At 40.3% G+C, this 23,957-nt stretch overlaps 2 protein-coding genes across 2 annotated transcripts; both read left to right on the forward strand.

Annotated features, from left to right (window-relative positions):
- Nucleotides 1-1,665: 1,665 nt before the first annotated feature.
- LOC111323829 (neuronal acetylcholine receptor subunit alpha-7) lies at nucleotides 1,666-9,756 on the forward strand. Its single transcript, XM_022927271.2, has 8 exons — nucleotides 1,666-1,898; nucleotides 3,973-4,136; nucleotides 4,886-4,930; nucleotides 5,059-5,168; nucleotides 5,755-5,899; nucleotides 6,279-6,534; nucleotides 7,718-7,890; nucleotides 8,765-9,756. The coding sequence occupies exons 1-8, from the start codon at nucleotides 1,832-1,834 to the stop codon at nucleotides 9,452-9,454; spliced, it is 1,650 nt and encodes a 549-aa protein (XP_022783006.2). The 5' UTR covers nucleotides 1,666-1,831; the 3' UTR covers nucleotides 9,455-9,756.
- A 482-nt stretch (nucleotides 9,757-10,238) lies between these two features.
- LOC111323490 (neuronal acetylcholine receptor subunit alpha-7) lies at nucleotides 10,239-19,356 on the forward strand. Its single transcript, XM_022926859.2, has 8 exons — nucleotides 10,239-10,446; nucleotides 15,125-15,282; nucleotides 15,572-15,616; nucleotides 16,139-16,248; nucleotides 16,321-16,465; nucleotides 16,736-16,991; nucleotides 17,366-17,538; nucleotides 17,765-19,356. The coding sequence occupies exons 1-8, from the start codon at nucleotides 10,368-10,370 to the stop codon at nucleotides 18,404-18,406; spliced, it is 1,608 nt and encodes a 535-aa protein (XP_022782594.2). The 5' UTR covers nucleotides 10,239-10,367; the 3' UTR covers nucleotides 18,407-19,356.
- The last annotated feature ends 4,601 nt before the right edge of the window (nucleotides 19,357-23,957 follow it).

Raw genomic sequence — 23,957 nt, forward strand, 5'->3', positions numbered from 1 at the left:
TCGCTTCGCAAATTCAGCGGCTTTTTTCGACATAAGTCTCTTCCGAGAAAAAAATTCCCTCCATCAGTTGAGTTATTTCTGCAAGGAAAAGTTTAGATTTAAATGATGCGTCAATGAATGCCACTAGGAAGTTACTTTGAGATGTTAATCGTCTTTTGTAGTGTCACAGTGAGAGCTGAAAAAGTTACATCTTCGAATCTTCATAATTTGCTGATTTAAACGGTTAAATGCGCTCTGTTCGAAAAAAAAAAATTCGTCGAGTTTCACGATGCACCGATCATACAATAATATAGACATTCACTCACATCGACCACAGCTGTGGCTTTGCCTCCTACAGGAGGCAGTGGCTACAAAAAGGTCTACATTTCCCACGAGAAGCGTTTCTTTGGCTGAAATATCGATCAAGTGGGCTTCTCCAATTAAATGACCTGACAAAGACCTTGAACTACAACAGAAAAAACGGATTTAACTCTTCTTAGATGCAAATATGCTCGAATGTTTGCCCACAGACAGTCGCTGTTGTCCTCGAGTCGCTTGTTCCTCGGAAAACGACGAATTTTTGATGAATTCTTTTGGTTTTCTTTCCTCTAAGTTTTGCGAATATCTTATGTTTTAGGTGAAATCTGCCGTAATCATAGGTATATGCTGAAACATGTCCAGTGTAATTAAAGAGCAATCTTCTTCAATTTGGAGATGGATCGAAGGTTCCGGACGAACGGAAGAAGATTAAAAAAAATTTAATCTGGTTATCAGACAAACATTAGATTGCATAAAAATAACACAGTCCGAGGACAACTTTTTTAGCGCTTTGAAGTTGTTTCTCTTATGTCATCAACTGGTTTAAGTGGAAAACCACATGAACTGCTAAGCAAAACATCTGACTCACAGATTCGAATGTATAAAAAAGGTATTCCTGTGGTTCTTATATAAAGAAAAAAGAAAAAGAAAAAATGAAATAAAAAGATGATAGCACCACTCGCTGTTTTTTTTCCTTTCCTTTGCTTTCTGGGATTTTTTCTGCACATGCTCTCTGGAAGAGATCAAATGGCAACCCTCAATCGCGGATAGAGCGTCTGCGGAAAAACTATGTTATAGAGTACAGGAGTTAAAATAGTCATTCTATTGAGCTAACTATCCAAGTAACTTCACAAAGAGAGATTAACGACCCATTTAGACACAAAGCTGATTGCGTTTCAAAGCTATTTTGTTAAACACGGTTAAAAAAAAAATCTTCAAAAGAGGTTGCTGAGACTGATGTTTTTCAACTTCACATTAAGCACAAAGAGAGTAAAGGTCCGTGATTACTTGAACTCTATGTTGTGTTGGTGTGGTTGCGGCATAGGAAACGACAGAGAACAGTTTCGAAAATAGATTAGACCGCATTTTCAGATAATTGAATAGGAAAATTCTACTAGAAAGATGAAAAGGGTAAGAGGAGTTGGGGAGGGAGGGGAGATACAATGTTACCCCCCCTGCTATTTTGTCTGGGTAATGATATTTTGATGGTATATTTACAGTATTCCCATTCATTATGATTCTAATGTAGTAAAAGCCGGCATATTTCAGATTGTGTTATAACAGTGTCAATGGTACAGACACTTAAGTAAATAAACATGCCAGTTGTTTTATTTACCGGTGACCCATGGTAAAAGTAACCTATTTTGCTTCCTAGCTGTAGCGGAGGTAAATACACGTTGATAATAATTAGAACGAATTCTTTAGAAGTCCAGAAGGCCGACCAAGACTGATTACCAACGACATAGCTGATTGTGTTAAGTGGGTCAAGTTAGTTACTTCTTGAGGGGGACGTTTATCACGCTTTTTATACAAGATGACGATTTCGACGCGGACATTTGTAAGGTTTCTAGCCCTGACTGCCGCAACCTTTGCTGTCAAAGGTAAATGAATTTGAAAGAAGGAAATCTCTTTGTAATCTTACTTTAGTTTTAATTTTTGGTTGATGTCGATAATACTTCGATTAAGTATTTGCCCGGGTTCTGTTCCGGCCTCTCGTGTTTTGTTGCATTCTGGCTAGTTTTTGCAGCTGTGTTGTCGAAATTTCAGACGTTTAGATATAAGTTTGTGAGAAAGATCTGTTTATGAACATACTCATGTCAGAATAACAAGACATTCATCAAACTTGAAATATTTTCTGCTTTTGCTCATCATTCGAAAGGTGGCCAATAGGCTTGCGTGGTTACGATTCCTGTTTTTGGTATCCATTGCAACAGAAATCAGAAAACCGACGCATTTGTATCAGAACGCATCGGCTATGCAAGACGCATTTGCGACACCATTCGGTAACTGATTTCCGAATGAAAAGAGAACGTAGATTTTTTTCCGATCATTTGAATATACTTCCCTCTTCCAGCTTCCCATTCAGTCGCCAGATGTGATTTATATTTCATTTTCCACCGAAGGTCATGAAACGCCATTTATCCGAAGGAGATTTTAGCCTATCCGTCACTGTTGGGTTATATTTCATTTGAAATTTGCATTTCTTGTTGAGTCAATTGCAATCAATATAATGTCAAACGAGGAACCAAACTTTGACAAGCTATCTCATTTCTGAAAAATAATGTAGTTGCCCATTCAGTACGGTTTAGAATATTACTTCCATTTTGTCCACATTTTCTTTTTTATTTCATATCCGGATAATTGTGAAGTGAAATTACTAAGAGATACTTGACAAATTCAATGACTAAGTTAAGTTTCATCAGTAATCAAGAGATTTAAGAAATTTTGAATAATCTTCTCGTTTTCTGAGATGATTTGTCGGTAGTTATGTATTTTTGAAGAAAACTTGATTGATCATAAATTAGGAATGGTAAACACACATTCATAGAATGTTTCCCTTCTGGGACTGCATTGCGAGGATTTCAAATCCAACTCGACTGAGGAAAAACAAATCGTGATTTGAAAAGCTGTAAACTAACTACAGACGTTTCTAATTCCCACATTTATTAGTAAACATGCAATCCACGATTTAGCTTGCTGGTACAGGCCTATAGGTGTGTATTGAATCACTAATGTCTTAGAAATGAAGCTTATCGTTCTAAAAATCTTTTAACAACATTGAATTCAAAGCCAGCCTCTAAAAGGGCCTTGTCTATGTAAAGCTTTACATGAATCGTTGTCAGCTGACCCTGTGATTTGTTCAAGAAATACATGCTGACTGCTAAAGTCGACGAGGAATGAAAGAAAACTTTGTTCGTGCGATAGATAAAACAATAAAATTCTTGCTTGCGAGCTAATTGTCTGTAAATATGATGAAATCTATTGTGATATATTTGTAGTAGGAAGCCTTTTTGTGTCTTTGTATTTACCTACAACATAGATAAGCCAATACATGTTTTGCTTTACTTGTATTACACGGCTGTAGATGTCTCACGCACCACAAACATTTTCTTAGACAGGCTGATCATTTTTCGAATTCTTCCTTCGAAATCTGACCGACGAGAGTAAAGGTGATCGTGAGAAGGTTCATGGATGTTAGTATGTACCCTATGCCAATTGCAAATCCAGTCCTAGGTCTGCCTGGTCAAACCATTTCTGTTTCGAAACAAAGCGGGTGCAGGCGACATACAGCATTTCCGAATAGAAATGACAGGACAAAATGTAGAGGCGGATCTAAAGAATACTGGGCAACGCGGAGTCGTTATATAAGTGTTATAAGTTCAGTCTTTCTCGTCTGGAAGGTCTGTTGTTGAAGGCCAAAAAACTCTTAGATTAGTTCTTATCAAATCATTTTCATAAAGTAAAGAAGTGCTTTACTTTTATTTCTCACAAACGTTGAACAAAGGAACGAAACTTTTCACGAAGTAGGTTTGAGCTCCACACCGTTCGTTTGCATCTCCATCTGATCTGCCACTGAGTTCTGCCACTTACAATGGCTGTTAACTAAGCTGCGCTTCACAAGAGTGACTCATACTAAAAGTCATGTCTTTACAGCAATTTTCGCATTTCTTCCAGGAATAAATGGGAGCTGGAACATTTCTTTGATGGAAAACGGGGAGGCAAAGCTGAGACAGAAATTATTCAAGACTGGTTACAATCCTGAACTACGTCCCGTTCTGAACAAAAGCAATAAAGTCACTGTCAAGCTCGGTGTCTCTTTACATCAGATCATTGATGTGGTAAATGATCTTTTTTGTCTATGTTCTTATGTTCTTATGAGGACACCACGTGGTTTTTGCAATTATGCCAGGTTTTATTTTCCATTGATTGAACAGCTTTTCACCACCTCTGAAAGGTAGTGATTTTGCAGAAGCCTCATCGAGAGAAGTAACAAATAAACTCGAAGAGGAAAACCTGAAAAATGATTTGGTTTTATCAACTGAGTTAATGATATGAATTTTCTGCCGTAAATAGTTTCTAAAGCTGGTATTTCGTTTCATTAGCCCTTAGTCAAAGCAAATGACAAGGGGCTATTGTTTGAAACGTCAGCTTTAAAAGGTCTTAATGGTGGTCAGTTTACATTATCAACTCAGTTGATAAAACCAAATTATCTTGTAGTACGGTAATTTGGTTATATCATGATGAACTAAGCTGAAATTGTATTAGGCCCCCGTAAAGAGTTAAAAAGCAAACGTCTCGAGTGTTAGCCCTTCGTCAGAGCGTCTTCGTCCGCTCTGACGAAGAGCTAACACTCGAAACGTCAGCTTTTTAACTTTTTACGGGGGCCAATTGCAATTGACAATCTTAACTTAGTTGATATAATCAAATTACCTTGTCACTCCCACCGACATAACACCACAGTTTCTAAAGAAACTTACCCCCCCCCCTTATCTTGTAGTACCCCCACCGGCGCAGCAACACAGTTTCTAAAGAAACTGACCTCCTTTATTCAAATGAAATTTGACTTTTTTTTTTTTATACTTTGCAGGATGAAAAGAATCAACTAATGCAAGTCAGTCTCTGGATACGTCAGGTGTGATACATGACATGCATCTCTCAGTGCTATTTTGTTTCGTCATTCTCTTTCATTTTCTTGTTTCTGCTTGATGCGTTGTATTATGTACATATATTACATCAATTGATCAATCATTTATTTTGAAGGCCTGGTTTAATCCATTCTTGACGTGGAATTCTTCATATTTTGAGGGTATCAACCAAATCAATATCATCGCAAACAAAGTTTGGATACCAGACATCTATCTTTATAACAAGTACGTAATTATGTATATTGTTTATTTGTTTTCATATCAATTTTTGTTTTTTTTCTCGGATGGTGTATGCTGTTGTTAACGTAAAAACAAGCGAAATCATGGAGAAGCAAAAATCACACGTGGGCAAGTCATGATTGGTTTTAAGGGGGGGGGGGTAAGTTTCTTTAGAAACTGTGGTGCTGCGTCGGTGAGGGTAACAAGGTAATTTGGTTATATCAACTAAGTTGAAATTGTAAATTGGCCACCCGACGTAAAGAGTTAAAAAGCTGACGTTTCGAGCGTTAACCCTTCACTAACGAGGGGCTAACGCTCGAAACGTCAGCTTTTTAACTCTTTACGTCGGGTGGCCAATTTACAATTTCAACTTAGTTGATATAACCAAATTACATGATTGCTTTTAGTTTTGCACCTGATTGGCTGAGATGTTGGCGCGCGAGTCGTCAAGACCAATCAGATTTCAATCGCTCCGGGTGTGAATAAAGGGATAATCATGAAGATCAGTCTATAAACAAGTCTCTCACTTTAAAACCTTGCAACAACAGCATGTGTCGACGACCAATCATTTCAAGGTATTTCTACTTTTCAGTGCCGATGCAGATAGAGATGGAGCACTTGACCGATTCAAAACTAAGATAGTACTCAGCTCTGACGGACGAAACATGTGGCTCGGCCCAGTTCTTTACACCTTTTCTTGCAAAATAAACGTGAACTTTTTCCCTTTTGACGAACAGGTCAGTGTTAAAGCAGTCTGTGATTAAAACTCAACCGTGTGCGTTATTATATTTTTGGCTTACCATTCACGAAATAGAGGTCAAATTATGAGGTTTTCTCCTGGTCATTTCAAATAAAATAAAAATGGTCAACAGAATTTTTGTGCAGAAAAGGCCTTAACCAGAGTAAAATATAGGATAACGGATGGTAATGAGTTAGTGCTCAGTTTCGGGAGCGCTGTCAAAATTTTCTGTTTGATTCTCTTCTCCTCGGCCTCCGCTGAAAAAAGGCACGGCTAACTGTAGACTTAGCCGTGATTATCCTTCATCTCTTTTATCCTGTACATATTAACGATCATCACCTGCTTTATCGCCGTAACACGTTTTGATATCTTTTTAGTTCTGCTCGATGAAGTTTGGTTCATGGACCTACGATGGTTACCGTCTTGACATAGAAATGGAATCAGAGGAAGGCGATACAAAGAAGTTTGTAACAAACGGTGAATGGGATTTGATTGGCCTTCCAGCGGAAAGAAATGAAATTGTTTATGTCTGCTGTCCTGAGCCGTACCCAGACGTGACGTATACGGTCCATATAAGGAGGCGGACCACTTATTATTTTGTGAACCTCATAGTTCCGTGTGTGCTGATAACATGTAAGTTTCTTTACAAAAAACGATATATATGTCTGCTGCATGTTGAGTGCTGGTAAAGATCTCCAGTGTCGGTCACAAACGTGTATTTGTCGTCTAAATCGTTCGTTCAAAAGAAAGAAGAGAGAAATGAACGGCTCATCAAAGGATGCACGAACACCCAATAAAACGGCAAATCTGAAAGAATATATATAATTAGGACAAACGACAAATCGAGGGGCAACGAATGACAGAAACTGAGGCTGAAAATAACCCAATATCCATGAAAAAGTCCAAAGAAGGCCGCATCTTGGTTGGTATTAAAGCAAAAGCGGGAAGAAATGAGCTATGAAGACCGCTGCCGCTTACTGAATTGGAAAACTTTGGAGAAACGTAGAGAGTTTTATCTCTGATCCAGTGCTATAAGATAGTTCTGGGAATAGATAGTCTTCCTTTTTCTGACTTTTTCGAACTTAACTAAATGTAATCGAACTAGAGTCAACCACGATTATAAGCTCTACGTAAAAGTAGCCATTCTAAATTGCTACAAATTTTCTTTCTTTGTACGGATCGTTAATATGTGGAATAATTTACCTAAAGATATTGTACACGCAGGTTCATTGACTTTATTTCATAACAGACTAAGGATTTACATGAATATTGATTCAGAAGATAATAAATAGTTTTTAATTATCTGTATATAATGTTTTGGTTGACCTTTTCATGTCTTTATTTCGGGGAATCTTTTACATAGGGTTGACCTCTAGATATCCCCATTTGAGAGATACTTTTTGTAATTTTGATTTTCTTCTCTTGAATAAAGTATTGTATTTGAAAACACAGTAGCAAAAACCAGAGCAACAGTAGCAACAACAAAAATTACAACAACAAAAAAAAACTTCACAGGAATCGTATAACTGACAAAAACTGGATAAGAAAGAGATTAAATAACAGACGCCTACGTACCAACCAAAAGCGAAAACAAGATTAAAAAAAACAACAGTGACGAAAAAAAAAAAAAAAAAACAGCTTGACAAACAACAACAGCAACGAATAAAAACCAGTAAATGAAAACAACAGGGTACACTTTCGGACTTTTGAGCCAGGCTAAGAAGGGCGGGGTATGAAACTATGCGATAGATCCCTTACATATCTCACATTGAAGTGTATTGTAATGAATGCTGCTTTTTTCCTCCCCAACCTGTAGCCCTGACACTACTGTCGTTTTTCCTCCCCCCTGACTCCGGTGAACGCATTACATTAGTGATTACCAACCTACTGGCCATGACTGTGTTCATGTTGATTGTGGCGGAGATCATGCCAGCTACTTCTGAAGTTATTCCATTGATAAGCATTTATTACACTGGAATCATGTTTGAGGTAAGCAGATGATGGTAGTAATAACCTTAATGGCTCCTTCTGGGTGAAGAGCACACAGGACACGTCACGATACATATATCTTATTAACCAAGCGCAAGACTCGTACTGGGAGAATATCGGCCCGAGGTCTTGACAGTACAGACCGAGGGCCGATATTCTTCCAGTACGGTCCCGAGCAAGATTGGTTAATGAGAGATTTATTATACGACTGAAGTTCAAAGGGACACAAGTGCGGTATCATTCGGGACCATTCGGGACAGTGCCCGGTCCAATACTTAGAGAATATTGGACCGGCAATAGAGCATTTTGATTGGTTGATTTTAGTTATTGGCCCTCTGACTGCCCGAGTCGTGTAATAATGTATTGTACTGTGTTAGTTGTTTTCCTCGCCTTTTTATGTTTTTTTTTCTCTCTATCGTTTTACATCAACTACGTCTTCTACGCTAAGTGATATCTGAGAGCCGGCAACTCTCCTACAGGAACTGATGACTTTAAATATCAGTGACAATTTGATAGTTTCCTTGGGCATCGTTTCCCATATAATAATTTTCTTAAATGTCACATGCCTGCATGCTCGACTGAGCATATAGGGTCTAGCCGTCATTTATCGCCAGAAGAAGTCGGAGGGTTTTTTTTGGGGGGGGAGGCGGGGTCATATGTTTTTTGGGGGGAAAGGAGGGGCGTCAGTCGTCGCTAAGAAAGTATTAAGGAGGACTATGAAAAATTGACTGCCAATGATGGGGGATCATTAGAATAATACAGAGCCTGTGGGCGGGGGGAAATCAGGGAGATTTGACAGTGACACAAAAATAATTCCTCCGACCCCTCCCCCCTCCTTCCAGCCCCAGTCCCTAACTAAAACGTTTTTTTGCAGGTCGCTCTCTCTTTAGTTGCAACATGCTTGGTGCTGAAGTGCTACTACAACAACCCCTCAGTGGCGGAGATGCCCACATGGGTCAGAACAATCGTGCTCAACTGGATGGCCAAAATTTTTCACGTCAAGATTCCTGCAGGATTGATAAACGTAATCGAAAAACACGTGCAAGAACAAGAGGAAGCTCGGGAGGAGATTGATATGGAGAGGCGGAGTTCTACCATGCCACCAACAGTCATGCAACGTGAAAGATGTTTCACATCGATAGGAGAATTCTACTCAAAATCCAGAGGAAGTCTGCAAACTGCTGGCCGAAACCGCTGTAGGACATTCTCCTCAGAAAGAGATTCAAGCGTAGAAGGAGAAACCACACAGACTACTGGTGTTCCCAAGCCTTTATACCTTCCTTTCATCACCAGTCTTCGCTCCATTAACGAAGATCGACCATCTGCCCCAAATATCCAATTGTCTTTGGAAGCTACTATGAGAGAATTGCTATTGAAGCAAGACAACATATTGAAGAACGTTCGAAGGTTGGTGCATGTGGTGAGAGAAAAGGAGGAAAGTGAAATTAAGAGAGAGGAATGGAAACTGGTCGCCTCTGTCATCGATGCCTGTTTCTTTTGGGTTTTCATGGCCGTATTGGTAGTTTCTAGTCTCGTTATTTTTCTGCAGGCTCCAAAGTATTGATGATAATCAACTTATAAACCCAGATATTGAGTAGGGTTGACGTAAGTGTTAAAAAAGTATATTACTGGGACTTTGTGCGGAGTGTGATGAAAGAAACGAAGTTTTCCGAGAAAACGATGTTTGATATTTCAGTGCAATCTATTGTCAGTGTATTTTTTTGTCGTAATTGTTCAGAATCAACTGTTGCAACTTGTTGATTATTGGGGACTCTGGCTAGTGCCATGAGTGCTTTACTAATGATTGTAAAAATTATATCTTCCAAAGGAAACCTATGTATTCATAATTAAGATTTTTGTGCGATAGTTTAACTCCCATTAAGCAACGAAATTAATTACAAACAATGTAGAACGTTTGTGGACCAACGCCATCCCTTTAATCGTACCGCGGAAAAGTCTAATATATTAAACTACATCCAAATATGACTAACCTTCCTTCAACTTCTTCCACTTAAAAAAACTCCACAATGTCAAACACTACTTTTCCCCACTTCAGTTCCCTTTCTTTGAACCCTATCGCTTAATTTAAAGGTAATGCTTGCTCCTCTCCCTCTCTCTCTCTAGAGTAATTTTTCTCTTTCTCTCCAAGTTGACCGCAAAGTTTTCTTTTATCTTTCTTAAGAGGCACTTTTTTCTCGCCGATGTCAGGTGGATGCATGCAGCCGTCTAGATAAAGGATCTGAATAATAATAAACCTGACCAAACTTAGAGTACGTGCTCTCATTATTATTTTTTTCTTCTTTTTCGATGGTCTGGTTAAGATAAACTGTATGACCCCACTCTAGTCACATGGGCACCGTTGACAGTGCAGCGGGGAGATATGAACAAATATGCGCCTTGAACCGAATTCTTGTGCTTCGGTTCGGCTTGCTGAAAAGATGAACGGTCACTACACAGAGGTGCACTAGCTAAACAAAATGACGATAGGACATGCGATCTTCTCTGGGCTCCTTTTGAATTTTCTGTATTTGATCATCGTGATATCCTCAAGCGTAGGTGAGTAGAAAAATTCAATATTTGAATGAGGAAACCAGTTGCTAGATTATGTATTTTTGATTCGATTGTATGGAAGAACATCTGAAGCCGCGTACTGCCCTCGAGACGTGATGTCTTATTCTGCAAGTAGTTCAAGTCACGTAGTGCCCTACTGTTACAGTAATATTTCAAACATTTTCACTCACTTTTCTTGAAGTGCACAAAATATGAATTAGATATAAATCAATATAATCGATTTGGAACATCGAGCGTTTGTCTCGTTAGACTTTATAATCAGAGAACGCATTTTCCTTCTGACAACTCTACCAGTCAATCTAAATCCGCGAGCTGTTTCACTGAACTTTGAATTGAACCATCTATTTAATGTCATAATCGCTATATTTGTTACAGACCAAGACAAAAAACTTTTCTATTCTTGTTAAGGAGATATTTGAATCGAATCTGCTTTTCTTGATCGGAAAAAATGTTCCTTCAACACTCGTGCACTACGAAATATTTGGTATCTTAGCAGTGTTTGCTACACGATGAAACTCTGCCAAGCGCGGTGTTAAAGTGCCGTAAGATCAACTGGCAAAACCAGAATTTGCAACTATAAGATAATCCTTTTGGAATGGAAGGACCCATATTTGTGGTTACGGAACCGTGAAATTAGAAAGATAATCCTGTTAGCTTCAGAAGCCTTTAACTTAAGCACATAAACTGAAATCATGATTTGCGCGATATAAAACATGCACTAACCCAACTTGGACGATATCAACATTTTCGAGCATTTCTAACTCTTAACTAAGATACACTGAGCCTTTTAGAGTCTACGTGCAGTTTAACTTTGATGTCCATCATTACTGCATTTCATTAATTTGAAATCTGTCAGATTGTTTCAGATCGTTAAGTTTTAGTTTATTGGCTTCGCCAACCGGCAGGGACACCGCAACAGCTTGCGCCAATTATTGCGGGCCCAGTAACCCACCCGTCCCACCCCAGGGGAGGACAACCATCACACAGTAATCTCGTGCGTGAGAAATTAACGTCTCCTACCCCCAACCCTACAGGAGACGGGACCTCCATTTATTCGTCCTTATCCGAGAAGACTAGAATATCTAACCATTTCTTGATATTATAGAAAGGTAGCAAATTCTTCTCAATTATTTTAAGACCTTGAGTGTTGGTTCGGCCGGAGCTCGAACCCTCGACCTCCCAAACAACAGTCCAGCGCACTATCCATTGGGTTAACAGGGTGGCGGTAATCATAGTTAATTAATCCTCATCATATTCTCCCTTGCATTGCGCTCAGATTAGCATCAAATTTGTATTTGACGGTAAAAGCCTGTCTCTTTCGGCATATGGTGATATGAGCCTGGTTCTCAAATTCGGGAGAAAAAATTTCTAATCTTTATCGTGTAAATAGTCTGTGTATACATGATAATGGATCCGTATGAAGTCCACTTGACACAATTTATAACGAGTTTTTGTCTTTTTTTTTCTTTTGGCACGATAGAGAAATAATCGGATTTTTCCCTTTAATTAGGAGGGTTAGGTTTGGAGGATTTCAAGGCCAAAGCGGCATACCCCCTCCCCCCCTCTCCTTGGAACTGGACATCTACTAAATCCGTAACACGATTCTGTTTTAGAATGATGCTTCCCTTCTGGAAATCAAACTCTCTCAAAAGGGCAAGAGGTGACTGGCGAAATCGTGGCAACAAAGTGTCAATCAGAAATCCTTGAAATATAATGTTCTTTTCTGGGTGTTTCTTGTCATGCAAGAAAGCAGCTTCTTGCAATAGTTATTAACGTTCCTTGTGAAATTTTTTGTTTGTCTATTTCATTGCGAATAGTTTTCCTATAAATCGACGATGGGGGTTCACCGACTGTAGTGTTGACTCACTCAGACAATCACACCCTTGAATTTATTTCGGTTTGGCAGTCTAGCCTGAAACAATTCGTGATCGTACAGATATGAGATTTAATCAGCACGCCATTCATGAACTTGATTCCCCTAACATGCAGAGAGTTACTGCTTAATGAATTTTTATCCTAGATGAAAAGGACTGAAAGATATGAACTGATGTCTCGCTTGATTTACAAAATTTGATGTGATTAAGAGACCCTTGTGAGATAAGACAGCGTGACCTACATCCGTCTGAAAAAAAAGAAATATTGTAACAGATGTTTCCTTCAATCTCGTATCTTTTCTTCTCAGTTTTAGCTATCGTTTTCTGTTGTAACAGATTAGCGTGCCCTTTTGTAAAATATTTTTGGGTCATAAGGACAAGGAAACTAGCTCCAGACCGTAACACGCTTTTACGAAGCACTAGGGTCTCTTAACTTTTCTTTCTTTATAGTCTTCTTTATTAATCTCTCGGCTGTCTAATAAGATGCTACTTAGATACAATGAAATATATGAAGTTCATATATTTTGAACTGCGGTATTAGATACATATGATGCACGATCCTCGCAGTAGATAGCGCTAATTAAGCAACAGCGAAAATCAGACCTGAAAAAAATCAGGCTTGTACGGGATTCGAACCACTGACCTCTGCGATACTAGTGCAGCGCTCTACCAATTGAGCTAACAAGCCAACTGGGAGCAGGCCGTTAAGTTGATTCGAAATAAACCCGTGAAAGTGATTAACGGCCTGCTCCCAGTTGGCTTGTTAGCTCAATTGGTAGAGCGCTGCACTAGTATCGCAGAGGTCAGTGGTTCGAATCCCGTACAGGCCTGATTTTTTTCAGGTCTGATTTTCGCTATTGCTTAAATAGCGCTATCTACTGCGAGGATCGTGCATCATATGTAAGATGCTACTTACATCAACTTTACTTTACTCTCTTCTTTGACCGCTCTGGTTCGGACTTACTGATCGACTACTCTGTTTCTTCTCAACTTTTAACTCCCTGATAACTACTAACTCTAAAGAACACGCTTTTATTTTCATTTGCTGTCGGTACTGAGGCTTAAGTAGACATGTTAGCCAACTGACTTTGGAAGATAAATCATTTGTTGTTGGAAGAGTCGCATCCTTTTGCTGATGTTTAAAGTATTTTATGGCCTGGAACCACAGTCAATACTCGGGATCTCTTCGCAATGAAAGTTAGTACTAGATCAACTCGTGTACCAAACCATATGGCCATCAAACGGGTTAATTCAGAAGCTGGTAGACATTCCCACAAGTACCAGTCATATCTGGAACTTTTTACAAAACAGTAAAGTTAAGCTTTCCGCGGCCAGTTTTAATCCTTTTAAGGATATTTTGGGAAAATTTTCGTTCGATATACAAAAACTTTCAACAAGGAAGCTATTAGGATAAGGAATAAGAACAGTGATTACTTGTATTATTGGATACTTCTTAGGCTAAATTGGGTATTTTATCAGTTAACTTATAAATTTTAAGATAGTTTTCTCTTTTAGATTAATTTCAAATCCTTTTAGCAGTATAAGATATATCATTTCATTACTTTAGTGATTTTTAGGTCCACATCTGCCTTCCTGACTGCCAATTTGTAACCTGCATTATCAAATAAAATGATGATGAACACTAACCCAAACACCATTACAAGAATCTCACAAATAAAAAACACTGGACTTAATGCTTCTGATCAACTAAATCAACCTTTGACTGCGTGTGGGTCCAAAGTAAAGTCAGTAGACAAACTAAGCACGTCCACTCATGACGTTAAACAAGACAGTCTCTATTTGGAAACTCATCGCGACGGCTTAATCTATAAAACTTCGGACTTTAAATTCATATAGAAACTAACTGCTCTATATAAACAAAAGACTAAATGATACCGAGCTTACTGAATACTTCATAACAACATATTATTCCTATCAACAACAAAGTGCTACAGGTGAAGGTGTAGTCTGATCGTCCGGGTGAGTGTAGTCCTGAGAAGGACTGTTGTCGGTGGCAGTGACTGACGTTTCGACAACCTGTGCGGAAGTCATCATCAGAGTCAAGTGAATGATTGAACATTCTACTGACAACAATCATTCACTTGACTCTGATGATGACTTCCGCACAGGTTGTCGAAACGTCAGTCACTGCCACCGACAACAGTCCTTCTCAGGACTACACTCACCCGGACGATCAGACTACACCTTCACATGTTACCCCCGGGTTCAAACCATTTACTGCATTACGTTCACTTGGACGACAGAGCGAAAGACTTGCGAATGACTACATCACCTACGCAAGCACTGTCAGGCGAATACGACAACAACTCTGGTTCAATCACCGCTGTAAAGATCACGGCCTTGTTCCGGCCGGGCTCAAACTTAAGCCCCCGTTGAACACACAGGAGGCCATCCAGATCGTCAAAGCCGCAGACGACTGGTCAAAGCGCGGATAAATGATTAACCAACCGATCATTTCACACGAACTGGAATAAGAACATTCTACTGACAACAATCATTCACTTGACTCTGATGATGACTTCCGCACAGGTTGTCGAAACGTCAGTCACTGCCACCGACAACAGTCCTTCTCAGGACTACACTCACCCGGACGATCAGACTACACCTTCACATGTTACCCCCGGGTTCAAACCATTTACTGCAAAGTGCTACAGGTATTACAGACTGCTTGAGATTCGCCTTCTCTGCGCAGAATGCCGGTATTACATACTTTTTACGGGAAGTTAGTGGCTTATTGCAACTTGTTGGGCATGATTTTCTTATTACAGATGTCGATGTTGAGCATAATAATTCAGATAGCGAGGAAGGCAGATTATGGCGGAAACTATTCTTATCCAACTACAATCCTGAGCTTCGACCTGTTCTGAACACGAGTGAAAAAGTCACTGTCACACTTGGAGTGTCCTTACATCAAATCATTAACGTGGTACGAGTAAGACCAATTTTTCAAATGCCCGTGTTTTCCTGCACTTTAGTTTAGTTGTTTTTACTTTGAGTTCTCATTAGCTCTCGGAGGTATTTTACCCGCCTCTGATTGGCCGTTGGGATTAAATTATGTTTGGTTTTACGACAATCAGAAAGCTCTCTATTATGAAATGGCTGAATGATAATTTACGGGCGGTCTGACTGGCTACTCATTCACACAGGGAGGTTGGGGGAAGGGTACAGAGATAAAAATGGCAATCGCACTTAATTTTATGTTTTGATGTTTTAAGGACGAGAAAAACCAATTGATGCAAGTGAGCCTATGGATTCGTCAGGTAATGTTTAAGTCTCCTTGCCCAGATAGTCTTGCAACCATTCAAATTTGAACAACAGTGACGTGTCAGTGCTCAATTTAAGGGAAGAACTGAAGTTCCCTTTTCAGGTCCAAATTACCCGATTATAGCGGGGCTCCCACGCGCGCTTCGCGCGTGTGGGGCAGAGCCCCATACCCATGGAATATGGTCAATCTCCTTTCATTTGGTTGTCACGTGACTGACCGAGCGTACGTACGTACGTACGTGCCTTCAGATTGCACGGGTAGGGTAGGGGAGACTATCAAAACGAAGTGAGGGGTGTCTCAGGCGAGTCTTGGCAAATGCACATCTTTTATGTTATCATTAATATTACGAGCTTGGGAGCTACGCTTTTAGGCTTGACTAAATCTAAATATTAGAATTGTGGGGGGACAATAGGATTTGTGACCAGAATCGCAAACAGCTCCGCAACTGATACTGGAAAATACTTATTACACCATTTTTCCTTCAATCATTTGTTTGGTTTCTGTCATTTCATTTTAGTCATGGTTCAATCCAATCTTAACTTGGAACAAATCAGAATACGGAGGAATGGATCAGATAAATATAAAGGCAAATAAATTGTGGATACCGGATATCTATCTATACAACAAGTAAGAATGTAAATTATTTTATCTACGCGTCGAATGTATTGCAGACCTATATTTTTTTACCCTTTACTGTAGTGCCGATGCAAACCAAGACGGGGCCCTTGACCGATTCAAAACTAAAATAGTACTCAGTTCTAACGGTCGGAATATGTGGCTCGGCCCAGTACTCTGCACTTTCTCCTGCAAGATAAACGTCAACTTTTTCCCTTTTGACGAGCAGGTTAGTTTTATGGTTTTAATTTAAAGTTCATTAATACACAGGAAAGGCGAAAAACTAAAGTGATAATTAAAACTACAGCTAAAAGTTTTATAAGAAATAAACAAGAAATCGTTTTTACATCTGTTTGAATTCGAAGTGAAACGAGGTTTCTTGACCAATCACAAAGTGTTGTGAAGTGAAACCAATGAAATCTTGGATTATTTGAAGACAATCAGTTTACACCCTAATGACGGTGTCGATCTAGAATTCTGTTTTACTTCTATCATTCAGTTCTGTTCAATGAAGTTTGGCTCATGGACGTTCGACGGTTACCAGGTTGACGTCGTGAAAGAGGCAGATGAAGGTGACATCAAGAAGTACGTTGTTAACGGAGAATGGGACTTGATTGGTATCCCTGCGCAAAGAAATGAAGTTATCTACGTGTGTTGTCCTCAGCCTTACCCAGATGTGACGTATACAATCCATATAAGGAGACGAAGCAAATATTATTACGTGAACATGATCGTACCATGCGCGTTGATAACATGTAAGCCAGCTAATATTACAATCTAATTAGGGATCAGTTGGAGACGAGTTGGTCTAATGGCTGAGCGCTGGACTCTGAGTCTAGGGGTCTGGGTTCGAGATCTAGTTAGGTCAATTTGTGGTGCTTTTGGGTAAAACACTCTCCCCTCACCGTGCATCTCTCCACCCATCAGTATAAATGGGATGCCTTGATTAAATGCTAATTAAGAACCAGAGAACCTGGAGAGAACCCATGTAGCACAAACGAGCTCCAAACTCAAACCACCTGTGAAATCAGGTGCTGAGCACGACTTGGTTTATCACAAAAAATCGCAAAACAAGGAAGTAATCAAGAGACATTTCAGCGTTTGTGTTCTTGTTTTCGTTTGTATGCAGCCCTAACACTGCTGTCGTTTTTCCTCCCCCCTGACTCCGGTGAACGCATTACATTGGTGATTACCAACCTACTGGCAATGACTGTGTTCATGTTGATTGTGGCGGAGATCATGCCGGCTACTTCTGAAGTTATTCCATTGATAAGCATTTATTACACTGGAATCATGTTTGAGGTGAGTAACTGGATCGCAATCACTTTTCATCAGAAAGCGAGACCTTCTCTGCACTCGTTCGAAATTGATTTTTAACTGAGACAAAAGCAGCTACCTAGAGCTGCTTTAACCCCAATGTCTGGTTGCGGAGATTTATTGGTATACGTTTTGAGTTGGAATTTTACCTTATTACAAAACAGTTCGACAATTTTGGTTTAACCAACCGCACATTGCATTATTTCCATAGGTCGGTCTTTCTTTGGTAGCAACATGCTTGTCTCTCAAATGTTATTATAACAATCCGTCAGTGGCAGAGATTCCCGCATGGGTGAGAATAATTGTCTTGAACTGGCTGGCAAAACTTGTGCGCGTCAAAATTCCTCCAGGACTCGTGAAAGTCATCAAAAAACATTTCAAGGAAAAAGCTGAGGCACGAGAAGAAATCGAGTTTGAGAGACGTAGTTCAGTTCTCCCTCCTACGGGAAGATGCGGAGGTGGTATATCATGGCGTACTTCCGCCTTCTCTGAGGGGCGGTCAAGTCACGTATCAGAGGCAGCGTCGACTTTCGGACTCCCACAGCTGTTCAACACATGCGCACACTGTTTGGATACCATTAACGAAGAGCAGCCGACCACGGATGATAGCCCTCCTCAGAATATTCCACTCTCCTTGGAGGTCTCCATGAAAGAAATGCTTCTTAGGCAGGACAATTTGTTGAAGAACGTTCGAAGGCTGGTGAGTGTTGTCAGAGAAAATGAGGCAAACGAAATTAAGAGGGAGGAATGGAAATTAGTCGCCGCTGTTATCGATGCTTGTTTCTTTTGGTTGTTTATGGTGACACTGATCATTTCTACTCTGGCGATTTTTCTACAAGCTCCATCTTATTGAAATTTCTAACGTACAAGTAGCTGCTAGATACGGCTTAGCCCATATCATAACACATTTTCCAAAAATTATTCTCTAGCAAACTATTGCAAGACGTAAATGCATTTGATTTAGCGAGTATTTTCCCTTAACACTAGGTATTCGAATATTACAGCTGGGATACTTTTGAGCTTTTCAAAATTCTCCCCGTTCGCTTCTGATTCATTTTTATATGGGAATTGAAAGGGTGCACAGACTAAGTGAGAATGCAGCTAGAATTAATTCAACCACTTCATTGAAACAACTTTATTGATGGATGAAGCTTCTAGCGGTTTACTATAAAGAATAACGAAATTCCATGTGAAATTGGTTGAGCTGTAGTCCTAAATTCAGACTGCTAATGATTTATCTTCCATTTCCATGGAATGATTGCAAATATCATTGCTTTCTTTTATCTGAATTAATTTTAATTTTTACCAGAAACCATTTGTCGATAAATAACGTCAAGTATAAGTCATAGCAGCGACTTTCATTAAATAAAACTGCTAGGCAACCTTTTCGAACAAATTTCCTAAGTGGGAGTGAGGTAGCTATTGTGTTATAATGGTATGACCCTTGGGTTTTCTTTTTAAAAGGGCAGAGACACCTATTCACTCTTTGCAACAGAACCGAATACGACATGGGGCTAGATTATATGTCATAACAAGGAAGAAGCCTATCAAAGAAAGGTCCGGTTCTTTCAGGCGGCCAGACAATTCTATCTGTATCTCCCGCCCCCTCCCCCCCCCTCCTTCCTTCGGTTCCCTATAACAAAGGGCCATATGGTCCTTCATCAAGGGGCCATATGGTTCTTCCTTCTCAAAACGGATATGGGTCCCGTCGACATAATGGTTAACACTCGTTAATAAAAAGTCCGATGTCTTTCCGTAAAGTTTACAAAATTTGAATTAAAATGTTTTCTATATTATTGAAAATTATTTGTGATTTATGACGTTAATGATTTGCTCATGATTATAACAAGGCTATTTGTCTTCTGTACAATGTAAGTCCACGGACTACTATCTTACTGATAAACATATGTTCCACTAAAAGCATTTTTTATTCATCTTTCCTGGGTACCCATCCACCAGTTGTCTTTTCTAATGATAATTGAATCATTTAAACCTAGACAAGATTCCTATTTTTTCTCTTTGAAACTTAACTATGCTTGAAAAATTTAACTCAACCTCCTGTTGACTCATTTGGTTGGTTCCCGCCTCTAATTTTAAATAATATCAAGTGTTACAAGACTAAGCAACATGATCTTAGCGGCATCGTCCCACGGTTCTCCTTCCTGAATCGCAAACTGCATTATTTACGTTTACACTGACGTTCCTACGCTAAAAATCATTACTGTGGATCCAATCATGATAATCACAAACAAGTAGAGGAAGAAGGAATCTAGTATCTCCGCAACTAGGATCCACTCCTCTCTTTTAGAATCATACTCGTCCTGTTCTTCTACAGCTCGCACCAGTTTCTTCACATAGTGCACGAGGTGCTCCTGCTGATGGAGCATGGCACTGATAAGCGGGTTAGGATTTGAGTTTGCGGACGCGTTAGCTTTGAGATCATTGTCATTCATGGGAGCATTATCGTATAAAGACTCCCTCCTAACCGAAGCCCTCGAAGGATATGTACTGATATTCCTGGAGTGAACTCCGTGTCCCAAATGAAGCATGTCCACCGTCATCTCATGACATGTTCCACATTTGTGCGCATTGTGATGTTCAAGCAAGTTAATATTTGCCTCTGTGTTCCTCCGGCTCGCGAACCTTTGGTGAAACAAATTAAAATTTGGGTCCAACGACTCTGCTATAGACAGGGGTCGGTGAGACTTCTTATCTTCATCAGCTGCTTTTTCTTCCTTTTTGCGCATTTGCCTTCGTTTTCTTTTGACTTCGATTTTCAGAAGTTTACCCAGCCATTGGATGATTACCAAACGAATCCAGAAAGGAACTTCTGAGAACGAAGGGTTGGTGAAGTAGCACTTTAACACTAGGACAGTGGCAATTAGCGAGAGACCGACCTTTAGGAATAGAAAAAAGAAATATATTTTAAAGATTTTTGCACGTTTAAAACAAACTTCTGCTTCTTTTATTCCGATCACGTCCAAATAAACGGTTACAACAACAGAGAGAGAAAACAGAATACACTATTATATATATGCTAATTCCTAAAAAAGAAATTTTGAATAACAAAAGAAAAGACACACCTGGACCAATCATAGATCAAATTAACTATTCCTGTGAAATATTTCAAATTTAAAATAACAACGGCAAACATAATATGCATAATAACAACACTCCCACTTTTGACGTTGCTTATTTGACAGTCTTCATGCCTAGCTTAGTAACAAGTTTCTCAAAGCGATGCTTAGGCAAAGGTTTCGTAAGGATGTCAGCAACCATCTCGTCCGTGCCAATGTATTTTAAGGTGATCGCTCCGTCTTGTACTCTTTCGCGACCGAAGTGGTAACGTATATCGATGTGTTTTTTCCTGGCATGGCCCACGGGATTTTTAGCCATCGAAATAGCCCCTTGGTTGTCTTCATATATTTCAGTTGGTCCCTCTGGGGGTTCTCCCATGTCTGCCAATAATCTTCGAAGCCAGATTGCTTCCTGAGTTGCCGTACTGAGTACTACATACTCTGCTTCTGCTGTCGACAATGCGACGGTAGCCTGCTTTTTGCTTAGCCAACTTACTGCCCCACACGCCAGTGAGAACACGTTTCCTGAGGTAGAATGACGGTCATCCATATCACCCGCCCAATCTGCATCTGAGTAACCAATCAAATTTCCATCAGCAGATTTCTTGTAACTCAATCCAAGATATGCAGTTGCTTTCAGATATCTGAGGACTCGCTTTGTTGCTGTTAAATGAGTTTGTGTCGGATTGGCACAGAACTTCGACACAACTCCCACTGCTTGGGCGATGTCTGGACGAGTTGCGATCGCAGCATAAAGTAGACTTCCTACAATCGATTGATACGAGGTCACATCAACTGGTCTGCTAAAACCATCTTCCTTTTGCAGCTTGACGTTCAAATCAGCAGGTGTAGACACCGGTTTTGCTTCTGTTTGCCCAAACTTCTCGAGCATCTTTTCGACATAGTGTCCTTGATGAAGGAAGACTTGCTTATTTTTCACATCTTGAACGATACAGACCCCGACATAGTAATGCAGCTCTCCCATATCTTTCATCTTAAACTGCAGCTTTAGACTGTCCTTGACACTTCTCATCTCCGTGATGTTTCTTGCTAGAATCATCAGATCGTCAACGTGGACCCCAATAATAGTCAGTGCATTCTTTCTGATAAATACGCAGGGATCTGCAGAGGCTTGAATAAAACCAATCTTTTCAATGCACTCCCGAAGAACTTTGTTCCAACAACGAGAACATTGCTTTAAACCATACAGCGATTTCTCTAGCTTGCATACCAGATGCTCCTCCCCAGGTTTCACGTATCCTTCCGGCTGCTGCATGTAAATTTCTTCATCAAGTTTACCGTTGAGAAAGGCTGTTTCTACGTCCATCTGGTGAATCAGCAAATCATTCTGAACTGCAAATGCTAGCAGACAACGTATTGAAGAGAAACGAACAACAGGCGAAAAAGTTTCATCATAGTCAATGCCATATTTCTGGGTGTAGCCCTTGGCCACTAGGCGTGCTTTGAATCGTTCCACTGTACCGTCACAGGAGTGTTTCAGTTTAAACACCCATTTGCACCCAACAGCTTTCCGACCTGGAGGTAATTCAACCAACCTCCATGTCTTGTTTTCAATCAGCGAATTGTATTCTGAATCCGTCGCGACTTTCCACTCTGCAGCGTGATCACCTGATCTTGCTTCTTGTATAGATGTAGGTTCATCAATCCCAGAAAGATGATAGGCCACATGGTGTACGCGGTGAGTTGCCGTGTCTGCGTATTCGTCATAACCATATCTGACTGGTGCTTTTCGTGTTCTTACTGACCGTCGAGGTTCCCCTGGCGAGTCATCTTCTAAATTCTTCATTTCTTCTTGTTCTCCTTCATCTTTTTCAGGGTTTACTTCGTTTTGCTCTGCTTCCTCGCTCTTTGGGTCTGGCTCTGTTGCCATGGCTCGCTTCTGGCCGAAATCGTTTTCATTAAACTCCACATCTCTTCGGATATACATCTTTCGGTTCGTCTCATCAAAAAGACGATATCCCTTTGAAGTTAAGCTGTAGCCCACAAAACGCATCTTCCTCGACTTCTTGTCAAGCTTTCGTCGTTCACTGCCTGGTACGTGGGCATAGGCCATGCACCCAAATACGCGCAAGTGGCCCACATCTGGTTTCTTTCCATACCACCGCTCATAAGGAGTTTCATTCTCTTTTAGCGCTGTCGTGGGAAGGCGGTTTCTCACATAGGCAGCTGTAGAAACGGCTTCAGCCCAAAAGATGTCCGATAATGCCGCATGCGCGATCATCGAACGTGCAGACTCGACCAAAGTCCGATTCATTCTTTCTGCTACACCATTCTGTTGGGGTGAGTGTGGCACTGTCAGCTCATGTCTAATTCCTTTCACCTTCAAATAGTTCCGTAATTCAGTAGACAAATACTCGCCGCCATTATCCGTTCGCAAAGTTCCTATTGCCTTGCCGACATCGTTGGTAACGGAAGCTTCAAATTCTACAAATTTCTCTAACACTTCTGACTTGTGTTTCATGAAGTGTACAGCGCAGCACCTTGAGTAATCATCAATAAACGTAACAAAATACTTTGCTCCTCCAATCGATGGCGTGTGCATAGGACCGCAGACATCACTGTGCACCAGCTGTAGTCTTCGCGTCGAGCGAATCTCTCCCACTGCGGGAAACGGTTTTCTACACCTCTTTCCTGCCAAACATCCTTCGCAGAAAGACAGTTCAGTTATTTTCTTGATGTTAATCCCTCGTACGGATTCACTCTCCACACATTTCTTGAGGCGTAGCTCGTGTACGTGTCCAAGACGTTGATGCCATAAGTCGCTACCCTGAGATGACTCAACTGAGACGTACGCAGTGTCCGTAGTGATTACAACTTGACAGTCTAGTTGATAGAGTTTATCAACCAGTGATCCCATTCCACGAAGCTTTCCATTTCCATCCCAAATACAACATTTTTGGGGACCAAACTCTACAGCGTTGCCCTTAGAAACTGCAGCTCTTACAGAAAAAAGGTTGCAAGTGAGTTTAGGGACGTACAGGACATCATATAAGACTGCTTTCTTGGATTCGGTTGCTTGAAACAGCATATTCATTCGTACACTCCCAGATCCCAACGCTTTCGCAACACGACCATCACCCAGCGCGACATTTTCAGGCTCGGCAAATTCCTGAAAATTCACCAAAACATTCTTTTCTGTCGTCATATGACTTGATGCGCCCGAGTCGATAACCCAAGGACAACAATTTTTTTTTGTAGACTCCACGCTCTCAACAGACGCCATAAACGCAGTAGCATAAACGTCTTCACCTTCGAAGTCAGAATTATTCGGTCGGCGCTCGTCGCTGTCAACTATTTTTGCTTTGT

Source organism: Stylophora pistillata, chromosome 8 (genome assembly GCF_964205215.1).
Source record: "Stylophora pistillata chromosome 8, jaStyPist1.2, whole genome shotgun sequence".
Classification (NCBI taxonomy): domain Eukaryota; kingdom Metazoa; phylum Cnidaria; class Anthozoa; order Scleractinia; family Pocilloporidae; genus Stylophora; species Stylophora pistillata.